Source organism: Muntiacus reevesi, chromosome 18 (assembly GCF_963930625.1).
Source record: "Muntiacus reevesi chromosome 18, mMunRee1.1, whole genome shotgun sequence".
NCBI classification, from domain to species: Eukaryota; Metazoa; Chordata; class Mammalia; order Artiodactyla; family Cervidae; genus Muntiacus; species Muntiacus reevesi.
This window is the reverse complement of record NC_089266.1, coordinates 41,940,144-41,960,994: the sequence shown is the minus strand read 5'-3', so window position 1 is coordinate 41,960,994 and position 20,851 is coordinate 41,940,144. Positions and strand designations below refer to the sequence as shown.

General features: G+C 47.8%; 2 protein-coding genes across 3 annotated transcripts; one reads left to right on the top strand and one right to left on the bottom strand.

Annotated features, from left to right (window-relative positions):
• Positions 1-85: 85 nt before the first annotated feature.
• Positions 86-8,649, bottom strand: POLDIP2 (DNA polymerase delta interacting protein 2). The gene is made up of 11 exons (XM_065910335.1): positions 8,412-8,649; positions 6,984-7,065; positions 5,998-6,095; positions 5,206-5,302; positions 4,963-5,038; positions 4,624-4,731; positions 4,059-4,195; positions 3,168-3,194; positions 2,844-2,969; positions 1,812-1,891; positions 86-1,086 (listed from the first exon to the last, which is right to left on the bottom strand). The coding sequence occupies exons 1-11, from the start codon at positions 8,570-8,572 to the stop codon at positions 972-974; spliced, it is 1,107 nt and encodes a 368-aa protein (XP_065766407.1). The 5' UTR covers positions 8,573-8,649; the 3' UTR covers positions 86-971.
• Positions 8,650-8,732: 83 nt separating this feature from the next.
• TMEM199 (transmembrane protein 199) lies at positions 8,733-13,658 on the top strand. 2 transcript variants are annotated; one of them, XM_065909082.1, is made up of 6 exons: positions 8,733-8,974; positions 10,677-10,750; positions 11,079-11,168; positions 11,669-11,711; positions 11,924-12,036; positions 12,332-13,658. In XM_065909082.1, the coding sequence occupies exons 1-6, from the start codon at positions 8,773-8,775 to the stop codon at positions 12,425-12,427; spliced, it is 618 nt and encodes a 205-aa protein (XP_065765154.1). In that variant the 5' UTR covers positions 8,733-8,772; the 3' UTR covers positions 12,428-13,658. The 2 variants fall into 2 exon arrangements, with proteins under 2 accessions (XP_065765154.1, XP_065765155.1); XM_065909083.1 differs by having other exon boundaries at positions 12,267-13,658.
• The last annotated feature ends 7,193 nt before the right edge of the window (positions 13,659-20,851 follow it).

The window sequence follows — 20,851 nt, the reverse complement described above, 5'->3', positions numbered from 1 at the left end:
GACCCAAGAATCAAACCATGGTCTCCTGCGTTGCAGGCAGATTTTTCGCCAGCTGAGCTAAGGTGGAGGATTAAGAACAACACTATAAAGGGCTGGAACTGAAATTTAATATTAACTCAAGAAAATGACCTCTTTAACAATCACTACGGTAGTCGGGGAGCAAGCAAGAATCCTAAGAATCAGGGCAAAAATGCAGCACATTTTTATCTCTGGCTCTTGGAGATCTTCGAGAAGCTCAGAAAGTAGTTTGGCTTAGTCACTGTCCATACCTAACACTCCTTGTCTGAGTTTCTGCATTTCTGAACTGGAGGCTTGACAGACTCGTGCCCATAGCTGGCAGGCCCACTGCTCCAGGAAACCCAACAGGCTTGCCTCACTCCTTTGACCTTGCTGCCACCCTCCAGCTCTGCACTTGGCAGAGCGTAAAGAAAACAAGAGTCCAGTCCAGCCCCCGGCTTACTGGCTGAGTGACCTGGGAGACATCAGTCAAACCCCTGGCCCACGATGGAGACAGACACCCTAGCTGAAGGGGCAGCTTCCAGGAAGGGCGGTTAAGAACAGTAACCAAGGGTCCCCACCGGGTCAAAGAGGGAGCCTGAGACCCTGGGGGCAGAAATGGCGAGGGTGGCCAAGCGTGCACTGGTTTATTGACCAAACCTCACATTCTAAACAACTGTGTGACAGGCCAGGAAACTCCTCCACGCCTATGGCAGCTGAACAGAGTTCCTGATGGAAAGGTTTACTGGAACACAATGTAGGCAGGGCTTACGGGAAAGGCCAGCCTTGGAGGAGTCCCACGTGGGTCTTCTGGAGAAGAGATATACTCCACCCGCCAAAGTAAGAACCCCGCAATCAAATGGCACAAACGATTAAAGAGACCCACTATGGCCGTGACAGAGTTCTGCAGCAACTCTCATGGGATGTGAGCTGTTGTTCGGGGCAGAGCCTGGGTGCTCAGGGCCTCTGCTGGCCTACCAGTGAAGGCCTGAGGGCGGTGTCTTCTCGTCTTTATTGCTTTCCAGGGAGAAGGGAGGGATCCGGACGTCAAAGTGGGAACCATCAGGCCTCTCGAAGCGGAAAGTGCCCCTGGGAGTCAGAGAGAAACTGGTTTAGAGGTCTGGACAGCCCTGTGCCCTCAGCACCAGAACTGAGGCAGGATAAAGTAGGCCTGGGCTCTTCTGCCTGGCTCATGCCAAGATAACACTGGTCCAGGGACCCAAAAGCCCATCCTGGCCCTTCATGAAAAGAAGAAATGAAGTTGTCCTGAATTCAGCCTTTGATGCATCCTGCGTAAGCCACCCAACTATGCTTTCAGGTTACGAAGTGAAACCCCAAGGGAAAAAACCAACTCATCGGCAGGTCTGCAGCAAAAAGTCACCAGACCACTTTGAACTAAGTCTTCATTCCACAGGGGCCTTCCCAGATGGCACAGTGGTAAAGAATCCACCTGCCAATGCAGGAGATGCAAGAGACACAGTTCGATCCCTGACTGGGGAAGACCTCTGGAGAAAGAAATCTCCAGTATTCTTGCCTGGAAAACTCCATGGAGAGAGGAGCCTGTCGGGCTATAGTCCATGGAATTGCAAGTCAGACATGACTGAGCAACTGAGCACACACACACACACACACTCATTCCACAAAATCACAGAGAACTGGGAAAGTTGTAAATCAGGCAAGACTCACACAACAGTGAACGGCAGATACAGCTCCACCTCCAGACCTCACTGGGCAGAGTGAACTGCGTGCTATGAGCTCTCCCGTTCCTGACCTGCAGTGTCCATGGACTAGCCGCGCCCACACCCCCGACTCACCACATGTGCCCACTGGAGGCCTGCAGGGAGACATGGCTGCTGTACTGGAAGGCGGGCTGCTCCTTGGACAACACTGGCTCCTGCGAGGGTCCAGGAAGACAGGTCAGCCCAGATGAGCTCCGTGCCCCAGGGCCACGTGCTGCCCGTCACCATGTTAGGGCCGGGTGCCCTCTCACGCCTCCCACCCTAACAGCCAGCCAGCACCTCCTCTCACAGCACCGCCACGGACCTGGGCCTCTTACTCTGACCCTGGGAAAGATGATCTCAGACTGAACATCTGAGATTTCCAGGCTAAGATGCCAAGCCCAAGATCTTCTCTGTAAATATCCCTTTCAGCATCCATTCACTAAGTGCCTTATGATCAGCAAACTTCTGCTAACTTAAGTCCTGGTAATCATAAGGTAATAGATATCATCCTAAAAAACTGAGATTCTGGTTAAATAACCTGACCAAAATTATGCAGCAGTAAACAACACAGTGAGCATCTGAAAACAGATGATTTCCAAAGCCCTGTTCTTTCTATCCCACGCGGCCTCCCCAAGTCCCTGCTAATGTGTATAACTGCTTACTGAATGTGGCCCCTTCTCTTGACTTTATTTCTCAGGCAACTGGGTGGGGTAGCGCAGGAATTGCAAAATCAGATCTCGTCAAGGGCCAGCCGAGGATGTATGTGTGTAAAGAGGCAGAGGAAGGACAACTGGGAGTGGTGGAGGGTGTGTGCCACACCCAAGGGCTTCCCAATTCAGATTCTTAAAAAGGGTGGCCACCAATGTCACTTGCTTGGCTCCAAATCCAGGGCCTGCTACTCCGCGCTCCAAGGACCATGGGCTAATTAATAACAGTCTCAGTGTCGTCACCTGTGAAATGGGTCATAAAACACCTCCCTCACGGTGAGGTTTCTTACTCTGAACAGTCCTGCGCTTTCACACACTGAACCTCTGTCCCTAACCACAGAGGAGGAGACCATGCACCAAGCTCCCAGGCCTGCTGGGTAGGACCAGAAACCAAGATTATTAGCCCAAAGATGCTCACCCTGCCCACCACCCCTCGGCCTCGCACGGTCTCCAAGGTGCCGGATAGACTGAATATCCTCCAGTGTCGCTCCCGGAGCTGAACCACGTCACTGTCAAGGTTCTCCAAGCGGATGCAGTAGCGCCACTGTGGGAATAGGGAAGGGATTTCACGTCTGAGAAGGAACAGAACTTGGGCTGGCCCCCTGGGAATTATAAGAGAGAAAAGGGCACACCTGCACTGCATGGGTCTCATCTCCCACCCCGGAGGTAAAGCCCCCACCTCCCAACCTGCCCCCACAGGCACTCCTCCTGAACTCTCCTCCTCCCAAGATTAGACACTCACCCAGTAGACGTGCGAATTCTGGGCTTCCTGGGGAAAAACAAAATACAAAGAATTTCAGTCCCCGAGGGTAGAAAACGTCTATTCCAATCAACATCTGTCCAGTGGAGCAGATGTATTTCAGGACGGATGCAAAGACAGAACAAAGTCACAAGTATCTTGACGTGCTAACTATGGCCAACATGCCCAGAGGGAGGCAGGCTCCCTGGGTCCTTCCCTGGCCTCCTTCCTCTTCATCCTATCAAGATCACAGAGCTGGATGAGAACAGAAAACAGAAGAGAGGGCTCTTCCCTCTCACCACTCTCCCCGTCAGCCGCCACCCCTCCCACCCACTACTGCTGCCCAGGCTGCTATCTTCCTCCTCAGCCTTCCCACATCCCAGCAGGATCACAATACTTGGAAAGCTGTATGTTGGCCTCCCCCACTACCATGAGCTCCTAGAAGGCAGGTACAGTGTTTCATTTTTGTCTCCCTAAGACCCAGGTCACGGCCAAGCAAGAAACAGCTCAATAAATGTATAAAATGTGGGAATCCTTCCTTCTTTCCTTGTTTTTTAAAAAATAAATTAATTAACTAAATGTGGGAAGATGAGCTTATGGTGATTTAAACAAGTATGTATATGTTTTTCAGAATCATGGCTCCCTTTGAGCCAGAAGAGAAGAGAGAGTCAACCTGGAGGCCTCCTTCCTAGGATCTGAGAGTTTCCTTGCGCTAGGTCTTGGTGTCAGCTCTTGCCAAGAGGGTGCTCGACCCCAACCAATACATGCAGCACTGGAATCCAGAACCTCAGGCACATGGTTTAAATGTGGGACCACACCAGCAGTCACACTGGGGACACCACACAGAACCTGGGGTCCCAGCCCTGAAGGAAGGTACCAAGGCTCAGCACCTACCCTCATGCCCATGTAGAAGGGGATGACAGTAACACGAATATTCTCAGTTGTTTCCCGGTGGACATCGGAGAGCTCCAGCCAAGGGTGATTCTTCTCCTGCCAGGCCCGTAGTGTCTCCCGAGCCACAAAAGGGGGTGCTGGGGCAAGAAATGACTGATTAGACCAGGCCAGCGGCCAACTGCTTCTCTTATAAAACCCTTCCCAGTGATGGCCAAGGTAAATAAGACACGTGAGCCAAAGCAGCACAGGCTGGAAGAAGGCACAGAGGTCCCTACCAAGAATAAGCCCCAAGGAGGAATATGACGTCAGGGGAAGAGAAATGGCCTGGGAGTTCGGAGCTCTGGCTCTCAGATCTCACTCTGCCACTACCTAGCAACCTTGAGTCGCTCTCATCATCCCTGAGCCTGTTTCCCTATCTGTGAGGAGGAGATAAAGGCCATCTACCTGACAGGTCTAAAGGGAGGTTAAATAGAGTTGTAGAAACAGAGCTTTGAAACTGCTTCTGTGACACTGTCTTTGAAAAAAGGGCCCTCCCATTCCAGCTTCCCTTTATGAGAGAGGGTACCTTTTGTCTGGTCATATAGAAGAAATCTTTCAAAGAGCTCGTGCTGGATGGGAACCTGATCAGTGGAGGTGTAGGGGAGGATGTCTTCGTGGCTGACATAATCCAGGCCTGGCAGAGAGACAGAGATGGGAAACTCATGAAGGAATGGGGAAGAGTGGGGCTGAAAAGAAATTCAATTTCTGGGCCTTGTCCCAGGGTGGGACAACCCTGGCACCACAGCTCTCAGCATCTACACGCCCTCCCAGCAGATTCAAGGACAGCAGAAAGGCACTGGAATTCTCTCCCTAAGACACACCAGACCCCTCACCAATGGGCACCACTCAGATGCTCATAACTCACCTGGGATGGCATAGAGGGCCCGGCTGTCATCGTGATTAGCCAAGAAAGTCACAGCTTCTGTCTGAGATCTCTGAGACTAAGGCAAGAGGCAAGTCAGAGGTTTTCTCAGTCCCTGTCTAGCGCTGAGGACTTGGGGCCCAGTGCGGTGTGGAGCTGCTGGAGCCCTCTCCTCCTCTCAGTCCCCATCAGGGCCCTGGCCCTCCCCGGGGAGGAGCCCCAGGCGCGGCGACCTCGCTTACTTACTATGTGGGGACAGTCTCGGGCGTCAATGAGCACCTGATAGTAAGTGTGCGTTTTGCCTTTCACCTCCTTTGAGCCGTGGCCAGCAGGGTTCTCGGTTCTACGGGGCAGGGGGAAGAGCCCAAGGTCAACCTGAGAGATGGAAGCAGGGCCTGCCCCCACTCCCTTCCACCCCCTCCCCTAAACAGACCAGTGCCTGAACTGAAGGGGCTTAGCAGCAGCTGGTCAGATGTTCAGCACACACTGGCCCAGCGCTCCCCAGCCAGGAGCAACCAATAGAGTGTGCTGAAGAGTCATCCTTTACCTTACTCTCTGGATGCCTCTTTAAAAAAGGGGCCAAGCTGAGAAAATCAAACTGCTGCTTCAGTCCCTGGAGCCCAGAGAACCCCTCTCTTCTCACATCCCAGGGGCTCTCTGTGATCACTTAATGGAGCTGGGCCTTTTCTTTTTTTTTAAATGTACTCTAGTGATGGTAAGAGATGAAGAGAAAGCTTCTAACTAAACATCAAGAAATCAAGAAGCCTAGTTCACCAAATGCCCTCTGGGGTACTGATAATGCAAACTAAGAATGCCTGGGGTAAGCATCCTGGGGAGGCCCGAAGGGACCCTTTGGCTTAAGACTCAGCACTCAGCACTTTTGTCTCCATGGGCATCAGTGTCGAAGGAGTGTTCTGGGACTGTTCCTAAGGCCCAGAATGATGCTGTCTTCACCGCTGGGACTCCAATTACATAGGTCTACCATGGGTCGGGCCTCCTCCAGAGGATACTGTGAGGCACAATGAGAGGGAAACTTACTTTTCTGGGGCTGCAGAAGCCACATCCCGGTCGTAGAGTCTGGCCTGCCAGGGAAACAGGACAACACCTCGGTAGCCAAAAACACTGTGAAGGAAAAGCTGGGAGAAAAGAGAGGCTTCAGTGAGTCTGCAGCCTAGCGGGTGCATCCAGGCGGGGGCCCAGACCACCAAGTGGCACAGGTGATGGCAATCCCAGCACAAGGTCTTGTTATTCCTTCCCTTGGACTCTGAGATCCACCCAGACCAACTGTGGAACACGCTTATTGTCCCTTTACCTGGCTGACTTCTACTCAGCCGTCAGGCCATAGCTGAGGCCTCGAGGAAGCCTTCCCTTCCCTTCCCTCCCTTCCACTTAGCACAGTGTACAGCCATGAACCATGTGCATACTGTACTTCTTTTCTTAGACTGTCAACTCCATGAAAGAACTGCTTTCTGATTTAATACCAATGCATAAAGCCCTGTCTATTGTAGGCATACAGAGGAAAAAAGCTGAATAAACAAAAAGTCCTTCTTATCTACAAGAGGCCTAAATCTATCTCAGAAGATCTGGCATAGAACTAACTCAGAAAAAGAGCCTCACACCCAGAACTTAATTCTTAATTAAGAACTTAATTCACTGCACTCAATTCTACTAGAACAAAGCATCAAAAAAGCAGGGGTGCTTTTCTGAAAGCTCCTTCCACTGACTTCCCACCAACCACTATGTTAGATGACTCTTCAGCAATAGGACTTTCTCCTCAATATAGTTCAAACCATCTCTGTCCACACTAACTTGGAAACAAAACCCGATGACACATGAAGTGCATTCAAATCCAGGAAAACAGGGGGAAAAAACCATCTTAAAACAACAACAACAAAACTTTTGATTCTGGTCTGGCACCAAACACCAAGGCAGAAAATCATGATGTACAGGCCTGTGGCCAAATTTTACCCTTTCAGAAGCAGAGCACACCGTGAAAACGAAAGATGACACCGCCCAGCACTCACCTGTCCGGTCTCATATTTTCCATTCTGTTTTGGCACCTCAAACACACCAACTGTCTCCAAAACTTTGCCCTCTGGTCGGTTTCTGATTAGGAAGGAAAAAGAACAAGCAACTGAAAAGCTAAGAAGTGAAGGGTACTAATCCATCAGAAAAAGCTACTAGGATACTGGGAGGGCTGGGGCCATGACAGCAGAGAAGGGTCGCAGCAGTGGGGCCAGCTGAAGCAGGGAAGGGTCCTGCCAAGCCACCCCTCCACAGAGATTCTGCTGCTTCGCCTCTGAGGTCCAGCCACAGATGCCTCCTTGATTTCCATGAGATCTGACAGCTCTCAGATCACTTTCTTCCCTCTTGACTCTTAGCATTCCTCATATCACGCCCTCAGACCCTGCTTCATCGTGTCCCTTGTCTCCATTTCTTCCCTGACCCATCCTCCTGACTTCCCACAGCAGTGAGTGACTGCCTTTCCCACCCTGCATTTCAGTTATTTGTGTCACTGTCTTATCTCCATTAGAGACTGTAAGTTCCCCGGGAGTAATGCTTGTGTCTGATTAGCCTGTGCTCCCTCTCAGAGCCTAGGGTATAAGGGGTGCTCAAAAGAAAACTTCTTTTGTGTCATCATGCCATGTCCATCTCCACCTCTAAACTGCAGTCCTCATCCTGGCATTGCACCAATTTTATTCTCTCAATCTAGTTTTTGTTCAGATTTACATCAATTTTCAGAGGAGTCTTAAATTGCAAATAGCTATCATCTCTCCCCCATGTCCGTGTCTCATCTCAGCCACTAAAAGGTCAGCTCTCACAGTGACTTCTGGACTGGACTGCTTTCTCTTGGGGCCCTTCAAAGCACCGTTTTCTTACTATTGTGGAGAGGTGAACTCCATGTCTCCTTCCACTTGGTTCACCTGCCCCAATTTGATCTCTCTGGTCCCATCCCTAGGCACATTGTTCACACCATCCCCGTGGCCTCAAACCCCCTCCTTCCTCAAGTCACATGAAGAGAGAATGTGCCCCCAAGGTCACACTGAAGCCTGGGACCCACGCAGGGCGCAGACTCGGGTCCTGTTTCCCATTTCCAGCATCTTTCTGAGGGAGGCCTTGACCCTCAGTCACGGGCAGGGGGTTCAAATCAAAAGCCCTAGCACTTAATTGAAGGACTTCTCACTAACACTGGCGCTCGGATGTCCGCATTCGAGGAAGTAGGCTTTGCTCCGAGAGGGTTACTAGTTCCCCCTCAGGGCCAGTCCGGCACAACCCAGGACTCTGGGCCGCGCTCCCTTCCTCGCTCCTGGCACGCGTCCCAGGCAGCGCAGGTCGGTTCTCGGCCGGAACTTTCCCCCGGGTCGAATTCCTATCACCCTCTGCCGCTGGGCCCTCTGGCCCGGGACATGCTCCCTAGGCTCCGGGCCCGACCCCCGCGCTCCGTCCCTCACCGGGACGAGAGGTGCCTCCGCGTCGTCGTGGCCGCCACGGGTGGGAAGGCCCCAGCTCCACCCGCCGCACAGAGCGGCCTCGGCCCCCGGGTCCCAGTTAGCGACCGGGACCACCAACGACTGCCCACGGTCAGGGCCCGCCGGGCCACACAGCCCGCCATGTCTCGCCCGAGCGCCCGCTGGGCTGCTGACACACTACCCGACCCGCGGCCGGGCGGCCTTCCGCCCCCGCCCCACACTGCCCCGCGCCGTTGCCCCGCCCCCTAGGCCCTCTGCCCCGCCCCGCGAGCTTCGCGCTTCTTCCGGCGCAGGCCGACGGATGTCTCGGTTCTGGGTCACCTGACCGTGAAGTCGGCTAGTCATGGCGTCCTGCTTGTTAGCTGGCGAGCGATTTGTACGCGCTCTGGGTCCTGGTGGGGAGCTGGAGCCAGAGCAACTGCCCGGGAAGCTGCGGGCAGAACTTGAGGCCGCGCTAGGGAAGAAGCACAAGGGCGGCAATCGCCCGGCTCGCCTGGTTTCTTTCCGCCTAATCCGGGATCTGCATCAGTACTTGAGAGAAAGGGGTGAGCCCCAGTCTCCGGTTCAGGGTCGCCTCTTTTTTTTTTTTTTCCCCAGAGTTTAGGCCGTCCTGAGGTCTTTTTTCCTGAGGGGTGTATCTGTTGCTGAACCAAACTCGCGGCTTCTTTCATGACTCCTAGCAAACCCAATATACTGAGGCAGGGTTCTGGTGAAGAAAAGTACAGCATTTAATGCAGGGTGCCAAGCAAGGGAACGGGAAACAAGGCTCAAATCCACTCTAGTTTGGAATTTGAGTTAAGGAATTTTCGTTTAAGGAGGAGAACAAAGAGGCTGGGAATAATTGTCGTGTGATATTTCCTAATTGTGGTTTCAGGAGTCAGAATGTCTCTGATTTAGGATTCTCAGGTCAAGTGGTCCTTGGCTCCGGTGTCTGTTAGTTCACTTTGCCCTGGAGAAGCAACCAGAGTTTTCAGGTTAATGATGATATTTATAGCAGTACATTAAAGATGTTATCAACATAGCATTTTTAATCATCTGACTCAGGTTCATTAGTATTCTGTTAACACAGGATAGAAGTTAGAGGGGATCGGAAAAGAAATAGTTTTGGATAGAGAGATTAATCGTTAGGTCAGTAAGGAAACTCAGTTTTAGGGGGACTGGGTTTCAAATCCATCACTCTCTTTCACCCATGGAATGATCATCTGGCCAACCCAAGAGTCACCTCATAAACCCTGGGGAACCAACCTACTCTCTTCATAATTTCCATGAGAATTTTTCGTGGACGACAAAATTTATTGTGCAGTTCCTGTTCTCTTGAGTCTCATCTTTATGTCTAGGCCCACGTGACCCTTGAGAAAGTCCACATTCTAACTCAATAGCACTGCATAGGTTCAGTTTCTTTCTTTTAAGCCACATTAAAAAAAAAATAACAAACATAGTGAGCTCACCCTGTGTGTGAATCTAGATTTCTTTCCATCTTAAGAGTGGTCACATCTGATAGAGTTGGTTGGTTTTTGTTTTTGGATATAGAATAATGGGAAGTTCTGTTGAAAGCTCTGAACTGGGAGTGGCATCTGAATTGTAGTCCTGACTCTGCTATTGACTCTTTGTGGAGGAGTCATTTCTCTTCCTTGAGCCTCTGTTCCTTTATATGTAAAGGGGTCCAATATGACAAACTGGCAGGTAAGGTCTCTTGCCAGAATTAACAGCCTGCCCAGAAATGGGAAGGGTAGATTATTCAGTTATTAGAACTAAAAAGGACCTTAGAGGTCTTCTAGCACGGTGTCTTCTAAGTATTCACCACCACTAGGCCTTAAATCTATTTAGGGCAAGTTCTGTTGTGGCCACAGAAATGACCTAACTTAAAGATGAATATAAATGACCTACGTGTTAACTAGCTGTGACATTGGTTGGGTAATTGAGAGCAAGCAATTAAAGTCACTATGCAGCACTAGGATATACTTATGTATGTGGGATTATCTTAGTTTCTTCCCAATTGAAAATGATCCTGGAGATGAACTGATAAGAGTAGCCATGTTTTATTCTGGTAGAAAGACTTGGTGGGCTGGGGACTTCTTTGGCATTCCAGTGGTTAAGATGCCGTGCTCTCAATGCAGAGGGTGTGGGTTTGAACCCTAGTTGGGAAACTAAGTTCCCACATACCTCATGGCACTGCCAAAAAACAAGAATTGGTAGACTAGATCCTTCTCTGATCCTTCACCCTCACCTCTATGCATTTTTCCTCAGGTTCCAAACTATACCTTCATGAGCTCCTAGAAGGCAGTGAAATCTATCTCCCAGAGGTGGTGAAGCCTCCTCGGGTACGTAAGGGATTCTATTTGTGAAAATGGATGTTGACTCAGTTGGATTTATTCATTTTGCTTCCAAATTTATGAATCTTTGAGTGCACAATTTGTTCTTTGAATCCTTGAGAGCTGGGGTGGAGGAAACCAGATATTGTCCTCCCAGTCTGACAGCTTGGAAAACTGATACCCAAAAAAAAAAAAAGAAAATAGTTTCCAAAGCACTGGAGGCAGGACTGGTGCATGGGTCTTCCTAGCAGTACTTTGCCCCCTGAAACCAGTGATTGTGACATGTTTTCTAGCAAGCTGGAAATATCATTCTTCTTGTTTGATTTTTCTGCCTCAGAACCCAGAGCTAGTTGCTCGTCTGGAAAAGATTAAGATACAGCTGGCCAATGAGGAATATAAGCGGATCACCCGCAATGTCACCTGTCAGGTAAGAGCCCGCTCTTCAACATGTGGACCCTGTAGCCCCTGAAAGCAGGACCCTGCACTAGGAAGATGCACAGATGGAAGAAACAACGTGGAAACCTGATTTGTATACTATTAATATTAAGGGACTGTAGAAGCTCTGTGCTGCGTACAAGCCAAATACAGTTCCCATCCTATTTACTGAGACTGTCAGTTCAGATGGTGACTGGTATTTAAAGGTGGTAGAAGTGGAGATGCGCCTGGAGCCGTTCTTTTGACAGAGCACCCTACTTTTCTCTGGCCATGCACCTGGCCCAGAGGAAGAGAGGGATACATGGGTACTGGAAAAACAAGTCTCTTCTCTGAAATGCTTGATCCAGAGAAGAATTGAACTGGTCCTAGACAAAATCCAGGGAGAAGACAGAACTAGTGTGTTGGGTGATAAAGAGGGCTGAGCCCAGACTGACCAATGAATACTCTCTGGGCTGCTTCCATTCTGAAATCCTTTGCTTTTTTTTTCCCAAGGATCCAAGGCATAGCGGAACTCTCAGTGACCTGGGAAAGGAAGGTGAGGTACTAGTAAATCAGGCTGCGAAAGCCTCTCACTGGGATGGGTCAGCCGTGGTCCTCCTCCCCACTCCATTGCTCAGGACTTAAGCCTGAGCTGTTCAGGCTTGCTGTTTGAGGGAAGCCTGGCTGATGGGGGAGGCAGCTGTGAGATAAAAGGGCCTCATGGAGGATGCTGACCTAAAAGTTTCTTGCCCGGGCTCCTACCCAAAGTGAGGTCAGTGAAGGCTCTGGTCATCACCATCTTCAACTTCATTGTCACGGTGGCGGCTGCCTTCGTCTGCACTTACCTTGGAAGCCAGTATATCTTCACAGAAATGACCTCGGTGAGTAGGTTCTGGGTAGGGCAGGGTGCCCCAGTTGGGAGTGTTGGGATAGGGAGGAGGTACGCGAAAATGCCTTGAACAGGTTTTGTATTTATATGATAAACAAAGGGAGCGTTTGATCTGTCCAACAGTCATGGAGGTAGATAATAACCTCAGAAGAATCAGGATCTGGTTTTCTTCCCTTCTCCCCAACTTATGAGCTGGGTTGAGGTCCTCTCCATCCTTGTTAGGTGCTAGAGGCTGCAGAGCTGGAAGCTGGTCTGCATCACGTAAGCCTGATTCTCTCCCTTCCCAGCGAGTACTGGCTGCCTTGATCGTGGCCTCTGTGGTGGGTCTGGCCGAGCTATACGTCATGGTGCGGGCGATGGAAGGCGAGTTGGGAGAACTGTAACTGTGCTTCCTCATCGAAGTCCGGAGACTCCAGCGTCTCAGTTGCCAATTGCTGATCCTCAGTCAGTGATTTGTACTCAGCCGAGTCAAGGCCACCTGCTCTTCCTGCGGGACAGTCCCATCCTGTCAGTTAACAGAGGGGGCAGTAGAGGAGACTCAGACAACAACAGGAAAGAACTGATCTGTCCGTACATTTTCCCGAAGCCAGTGCCCATCTGCCTTCTACTGTCCGTTCTGGGCATTGCTGGGGCTGGGCTTTTTTCCCACTGGAATTAAAGAGAATTCAGGCCTTTCCAGAAGTAGACCATACTGCCTTGAACTTTCCCAGGTGCACAAATCAGTGGTCGTCCTTGCTCCACATATCTTGATGCAGACCTGTAATATATATCAGAAGACTCCAGAACAGCAAAGGGATTTGCTTTCTCCAGTTTGTGCTGGAAGAAGAACTGATCAGAGGACATCAAATAAAAGAAAGCCAGTTGATGCAGGATGGTGCAATTGTACACAAGGCAACTTTTTGGAATCTTAGTTTCTGCCTTCATTTTCTTCCTTCTGCTGGCCTTGTTCAGATTTTCTATGTTTCTGCCTGTCTTCACTACTCATCAGCCCTCCTTCAACTTCCCACCTTCTGGTCACCCTTTGCTCTGCTTCCAAAAATGAAAACAATGCAGATAGTAAAGCAGTATGTCTGCTTTTAATTGCAAAACCCCTTGTACTTCTTTGTATTTGTAAGGAGAGTATGCCTACTGTGAATTGTCTCAGCTAATGATTCTTTGTAGACTGGTGACTGTTTTCAGATTGAACTGTATGTGTAATTTATATGAGTATACACAAAGCAAAAATACATGGTATGTGTACATATTGTTATATATAAGCCTGTTATAGGTTATTTTATGCGGATTCTTAAACATGTTTGGGTAAGTGCAAAAAATAGTATGTAAAATTATTTTACATGATTGCTTTTGGTCTTCAGAACCATTCCGGAGGTTAGGAAAGGAAGCGGTTGTAGGCCCCTTTTCCAGAAGACAAAACCGAGATGAGAGAGGTGAAATGACCCTCGGCAGTCCTTTTTCTGTTAAATGGAGGCAAAGACTCCTAGGTTATCTTTAAGTCTTTGTGTAATGTTAAACCTGTAAGAACTTAGATTAGTGGTGTGTTGATGGAATCTGTGTAAGTCTTTGAGAAATTATAGTGGCATTATTATTTATCCAATAAATACTTATCAAATCCAGCATATTCTTTTTTTGTTTTGTTTTCTTTTTTTTTTACTTTGGCCATGCCACGCAGCATGCCAGATCTTAGTTCCCTGACCAGGGATTGAACCCAAGCTCTCTACAATGAACGTGTGGCATCCTAACTACTGAACCATCGGGGAATTCCCTCCAGGGTGTTCTTATTTCAAATCTTATGACAACAGAGAAGCCCACAGACTTCCACAGTTGTGAGACTTAATTCAGGTCTGCTCCTAATGGTAGACCCTTTCTTTATGTTTGTTCAGTGTAGGAGCTCCTAAGGTCTTTTTTTTCCCCCCAGGACACTCTTCTGTTCTTAGAAATTATACGCTCATTGACTCAATAGACGTTTCCTCTACAGTATTGCCAGTTTCTTGAATTACAGCAAGTCAGCCTCTCAGGACAATATTCTCCGTGAGCAAGAAGGAGGGTGTAGGTGCTTCTGTTACACCACACATCATTTTGTTGAGAAATCAGGATTTCTGTTGTTGACTGGAAGAAATATCAACTTGAGAAAAAATATAGGCAACGTTTTACAGTGTTCTTAGCGACCCTGACTGAGTTAAAAAGCTACATGAATCACTCTGTGCTCCTGATGAGCAAAGCGAAGTCAGATTTTTAGAATTCAAGTAGATACCATCTCTTTTCAAGTGGCTGAGTCTTGTAAGTAGAAAGAACTTTAACCTTTAGACTAATATCTATGCTACGTGCTTTAAAAATCTGTTTGAATTGTTTGTTTTGGTCTGTACTCCATTCTTCTGCTTTGGCAATATCTCTGGGGTATATGGGCAGAGAACAGTAAGAAAAATAAGGGGAAAAAAATCTATAGATTTTATCCTGATAACATATAAATCAGAACAGAGAACCAGAGAATTTTAAAACACTACAGAAACTTAGAGAAATTAATTTTCCCAGTCAAGTTGTTCACAAAGACACTAATGTTCCAGAGGATCATCTGCCTTGTCCCAAGGCTACAGAGCTTAGTTATAGCCAAAACTCCGACCCCTGGCTCTTGGCTCTCATGTCACCATTCTTTCCAAATAACGCTATTCAGTCTCTTCTTAAAATTAGAAAATTGGTCAAGTGAAAGTACATATGAAGTACTAACATGGAATGGGAACTTATTCTCACCGTGTACTTAATAACTGTTAGCTGCTTGTTCTCTCCCTGACCTTCATGAGTCTTGAGGTTGAAGTTTTCATTGTGTCTGATACAGTTCCTAATTTTCTGTTTTCTCTCTCGCTTCTTTTCCTTCATACTTAAAATGCTTGAGGAAGAGTGGCGAATACTGCCTATATTTGTTTAGGGTCTCTATTAAGCTTTGGTATTAGGGAGGCTGACAACACATGTGCCTTCAGACAGACCTTTGGGGTTAGACTGATCATCGCTTTGCTCTTTGGCATTAGTCAGTTGTATAGAACTACCCTCCACTTCCACTCATTAAAGAAAACATATTTCGTACACCGACCTAAAGATGTCTGGGCAGTTCTGATGATCATCAGGGATCAGCAAAAAGAGGTATTTAAAAAATTTAAAAATATATTTGTCTTAGCCATAAAAAAAGAGTGAAATGATGCCACTTGGAGCAACATGGATGGACCTAGAGATTATCATACTAAGTGAATTCAGAGAAAGACAAATTTCATACAATAATCCCTTACATGTAGAATCTAAAAAAATCATACAAGTGAACTTATTTACAAAACAGAAACAGATTCACAGGCTTAGATAATAAACTTCCGGTTATCAAAGGGGAAAGGTGGTGGGGGGAGGGGTAAATTAGGTTGAGATTAATATATACACACTAAAGGAAATTGGTCCTGAATATTCATTGGAAGGACTGATGCTGAAGCTGAAACTCCAATACTTTGGCCACCGGATGTGAAGAATTGACTCTTTGGAAAAGACCCTGATGCTGGGAAAGATTGAAGGCAGGAGGAGAAGAGGACGACAGAGGATGAGATGATTGGATGGCATCACTGACTTGATGGACATGAGTTTGAGCAAGCTCTGGGAGTTGGTAATGGACAGGGAAGCCTGGTGTGCTGCAGTCCATGGGGTTGCAAAGAGTCAGACGCAACTGAGCGACTGAACTGAACTGATAAATAAAATAGTCAACTAGGACCTATTGTATAGCACACGGGAGTCACTATTCTGTCATAACCTAAATGAGAAAAGAATTTGAAAAAGTGTAGGTATAACTGAATCACTTTGTTGTGCACATAAAACTAGGAACATTGCAGATCAACTATGAAGTGTGAAGTGTTAAAATCTCTCAGTTGTGTCTCTTTGCCATCCATGGACTTTATATTCCAATGTAAAGTTTTTAAAAGCTAAAGGCAAAGGGGAAAAGGAAAGATATACCATTTGAATGCAGAGTTCCAAAGAATAGCAAGGCGAGATAAAGCCTTCCTCAGTGATCAATGCAAAGAAATAGAGAAAACAATAGAATGGAAAAGACTAGAGATCTCGTCAAGAAAATTAGATACCAAGGGAATACTTCATGCAAAGATGGGCACAATAAAGAACAGAAATGGTATGGACCTAACAGAAGCAGAAAATAGTAAGAAGAGGTGGCAAGAATACACAGAAGAACTGTACAAAAAAGATCTCCATGACCCAGATAACCACAACCACAATGATCACTCACCTAGAACCAGACGTCCAGGAATGTTAAGTGGGCCTTAGCAAGCATCACTATGAACAAAGTTAGCAGAGGTGATGGAATTCCAGTTGAGCTATTTCAAGTCCTAAAAAAAATGATGCTGTGAAAGTGCTGCACTCAATCTGGCAGCAAATTTGGAAAACTCAGCAGCGGCCACAGGACTGGAGAAGGTCAGTTTTCATTCCAATCCCAAAGAAAGGCAATGCCAAAGAATGTTCAAACTAGTGCACAATTGCACTTGTCTCACACGCTAGCAAAGTAATGCTCAAAATTCTCCAAGCCGGGCTTCAACAGTGTGTGAACCGTGAACTTCCAGTTGTTCACGCTGGGTTTAGAAAAGGCAGAGGAACCAGAAATCAAATTGCCAACATCCGTTGGGTTATCAAAAAAGCTAGAGAGTTCTAGGAAAACATCTACTTCTGCTTTAATGACCATGCCAAAGCCTTTGTGTGGATCACAACAAACTGGAAAATTCTTAAGAGGTGGGGAATACCATACCACCTTACCTGCCTCCTGAGAAATCTGTATGCAGGTCAAGAATCAACAGTTAGAACTGGACATGGAACAGACTGGTTCCAAATCAGGAAAGGAGTGTGTATGTCAAAGCTGTATGTTGTCACCCTGCTTATTTAACTTATATTCAGAGTACATCATGCAAAATGCCAGGCTGGATGAAACACAAGCTGGAATCAAGATTACCAGGAGAAATATCAATAACTTCAGATATGCAGATGACACCACCCTTATGACAGACAGTGAAAAAGAACTAAAGAGCCTCTTGATGAAAGTGAAAGAGGAGAGTGAAAAAGTTGGCTTAAAGCTCAACATTCAGAAAACTAAGATCATGGCATCCAGTCCCATCACCTCATGGCAAATAGTTGGGGAAACAATGGAAACAGTGACAGACTTTATTTTCTTGGGCTCCAAAATCACTGCAGATGGTGACTGCAGCCATGAAATTAAAAGACACTTGCTCCTTGGAAGAAAAGCTGTGACCAACGTAGACAGTCTGTTAAAAAACAGAGACATTACTTTACTGACAGTGGTCCATCTAGTCAAAGCTATATGGTTTTTCCAGTAGTCATGTGTGGATGTGAGAGTTGAACTATAAGGAAAGCTGAGTGCCAAAGAATTTATGCTTTTGAACTGTGATGTAAGACTCTTGAGAGTCCCTTGGACTGCAAGGAGATCCAACCATTCCATCCTAAAGGAAATCAGTCCTGAATATTTATTGGAAGGACTGATGCTGAAGCTGAAGCTCCAATACTTTGGCCACCTGATGCAAAGAACTGACTCCTTGGAAAACACCCTGATGCTGGGGAAGATTGAAGCCAGGAGAACGGGACAACAGAGGATGAGATGGTTGGATGGCATCACCAACTCGATGGACATGAGTTGGTGAAGGACAGGGAAGCCTGATGTGCTGCAGTCCATGGGGTCGCAAAGAGTCGGACACGACTGAGCGACTGAACTGAACTGAACTGAAAACTTAATTATTCAGTAAGATTCCCACTAAAAATAAATAGATATAAAAATTAAAACTACCCACAAAAAAAGTGATTAATTCATATGTCAGAGACTAAAATACATGCCAATGTTCATCTCAATTATGTCTAATAGTAAAATCCTATATTGGATACAACTTAAATATCAGTAGTAGAATGATTAAGTAGATTATAGCAATAGATACATTTTAAAGTATTATACAAAATACTGTGCAAAATAAATTGCTACACAACCCTGGAACATTAAAAAAAAGTTAGCTATACTGAACACTGAAACTTCTTCGGAGAGTCACAGCTGTCTTTTTTTTTTTTTTGGCTGCATCAGGTTTTAGTTGACACATGCGAAATCTAGTTCCCTGACCAGGAATGGAACCTGGGTCGCCTGCTTTGGGAATGTAGAGTCTTAGCCACTGGACCACCAGGGAAGTCCCCACAACTGTACTTACCTGTGCTAAACTTCGTGGCCTGGGTCCCCACATATCCTCAAGCTTTCACAGTCTCCATGTAACTGGATTCTGGTTGGGAGACTTCCAAATTTTAGATACAGAGCAGCCTTTTTTCTTTTTTTCTTGGCTGTTCAGCTTTCAGGATCTTAGTTCCCCAACCTGGGATTCAGCCTGCGCCCACGGCAGTGAAAGCACCAAGTCCTAGCCACTGAACCGCCAGAGAATTCCCATGGAGCTGGACTTCTTAAACTGCTTCTGACCCAGGGCAATTTCTCAGGATGCAATTGGAGTCATTCCCTACATACTCCTCTTTCTTGGGAAGGCGTCCTCACTTGATCCCAGCCCCTACTCACAAGCCAACAGACTGCTGTGGCATTGAGTAATTTGTGTGTGTGTGAGTCGCTGAGTCGTGTGTTTGCGACCCCATGGACTGTAGCCTGCCAGACTTCTTTGTCCATGGGGATTCTCCAGGCAAGAATACTGGAGTGGGTTGTCATTGTCTTCTTAAGGGGCTCTTCCCAACCCAGGGATCAACCCTGAGTCTCCTGCATTGCAGGCAGATTCTTTACCCCCGAGCCACCAGGAGCTCCTTTATGGGCCAATCGAGCTTCTCAGGTGGCTCAATGGTAAAGAATTCGCCTGCCAAGGCAATAGATGTGGGCTTGATTCCTGGGTCGGGAAGATCCCCTGTAGAGGATATGATAACCCACCTCAGTATTCTTGCCTGGAGAATCCCATAGGCCGAGGAGCCTGGAGGGCTATACCCCTTGGGGTCGCAAAGGGTCAGTGACAGCATGCACATGTACATGCATACATGGGCCACTCTGTTGGCTTCTGGAGCTAAAGCAGCCAAAGCTTGAGTCCCACTGAGGAAAGGGCCGTGGTACCGGTGACCTCCATCTGCAAGGGCAGAATCAGAAACAGGAATCAGGTGGCCTTTCCTCCGCTTCTCACCCCACTTGGGGAGCTCTGCTGTCAGGCCCTGCCTCTGTCTCACCTTACCACGCTTTCTCCAGTGCAGTCTGGGTCCAGGGCTTCCTGGGGAGCAAGGGGAGTCCTTGCCAGAAGCCCAGAGAAACAAGAAGCTTGGGACTTTCCCAGTTTCTCATGTCCCACCGTATGGAGCATGCTAAGTCCCTTCAGTTGTGTCCAACTCTTTGTGACCTTGTAGACTGCAGCCCACCAGGGTCCTCTGTCCATGGGATTCTCCAGGCAAGAATACTGGAATGGGTTGCCCTGCCCTCCTTCAGGGGATTGAACCTAGGTCTCTTACATCTCCTCTAATGGCAGGTGGATTCTTCACACTAGCACCACCTGGGAAGCCCGTATGGAGAAGGAGCAGGAACTAGCGTCCACTGAGAGCTTTTATAAATACAATGTGTCACGCACCACGTGAAGCCCTTCACCTACATTATTGCTTCTCATTCCCAAAACAGGAAATGAGTATTACCATCCCCATTTTTTCAGGCTCCTAGACTTCCAGAGAATTCCAAGACTACATAGCAACTAGGATTTGAATCTAGCACAGACCAATCGCAAACTCCAAGCTCCAGAAGCTGAGCAGCTACAGAAGCACAGGGAGCTGGAGTGTCCTGGAACAAGTGGGTGCAGGAGCAAGGGGTGCAGCTGAGGCTCCCTTCTCTCCAGGGTCTGTCAGCCAGAGCCCTAAGCCCTTCGATTAACCCTCCTTTCGCTAATCCCAGCAGAAGCCTGGGTAATACCTCCCACCCGAATCTGCACGGAACCTGGCCCTATTTAGGGATTAGGTGATGGAGATAAATTTCAAAAGCAAACGGCCCCCATCCCAATTCATTTGCAGCACAGAACAATCCAGATTAAGGTACAGAGTTGAGGTTTTATTTGAAGATTAGTTGGTATTACAGATACAGTGATACCAAAACCCAACGCTGCCAACATGCATGCTCCTCCCCACCCCATCCTGAATCTGCAGGTTGTCTCTGCAGCCCCAGGTCAGAGGGCAGCCAATCTCATATTTGTGAAAATTAAATCAACGTAAGCCCTGGGCTCCTATTTCTACTTTATGACTTTAATATCACTCCCTCTTCAGATCCATGGCTCTGATTAATTTGTCCAGGTGGCAGGAGGACAGGAGAGGGGGGCCCTGAACTATAAAAGGACTGGTCCCTGCAGTCTAAAGTTAGGATCAACCATCTCCCAGCTTACTTAACAGTCAGGTAATGGCCTAAAGGGCCCTTGGGTACAGGGCAATCGTCCATTGTCCTTTAGAGGGAGGAGGTATTGTCAGCTGGGATGAGAAGAATTGGGAAACTGGCAGAAGTGGAAAACATGGGCTTCTATCTCATCCCTCTGTAGGAACCTCCTGTCGAGATGATGGACGGGGAGGGTGCTAGGCAGCAGGAGCCAGGCCCCCATCACGCCATAGAATCTGTATCTAGGCTGGTCTGGAGGACAGTGGAAGGGAGGTATCCCTGAGCCAATAATTTCTTCCCGTAAGAAAACTCCCTCATGTAAAAGGGGGATTCAGGAGATGCAGTCTTAAGGGGCAGAGTGGGCTACAGGAGCCAGAGGAGGGGTCTTGCAAGTCCTAGAGCTAGG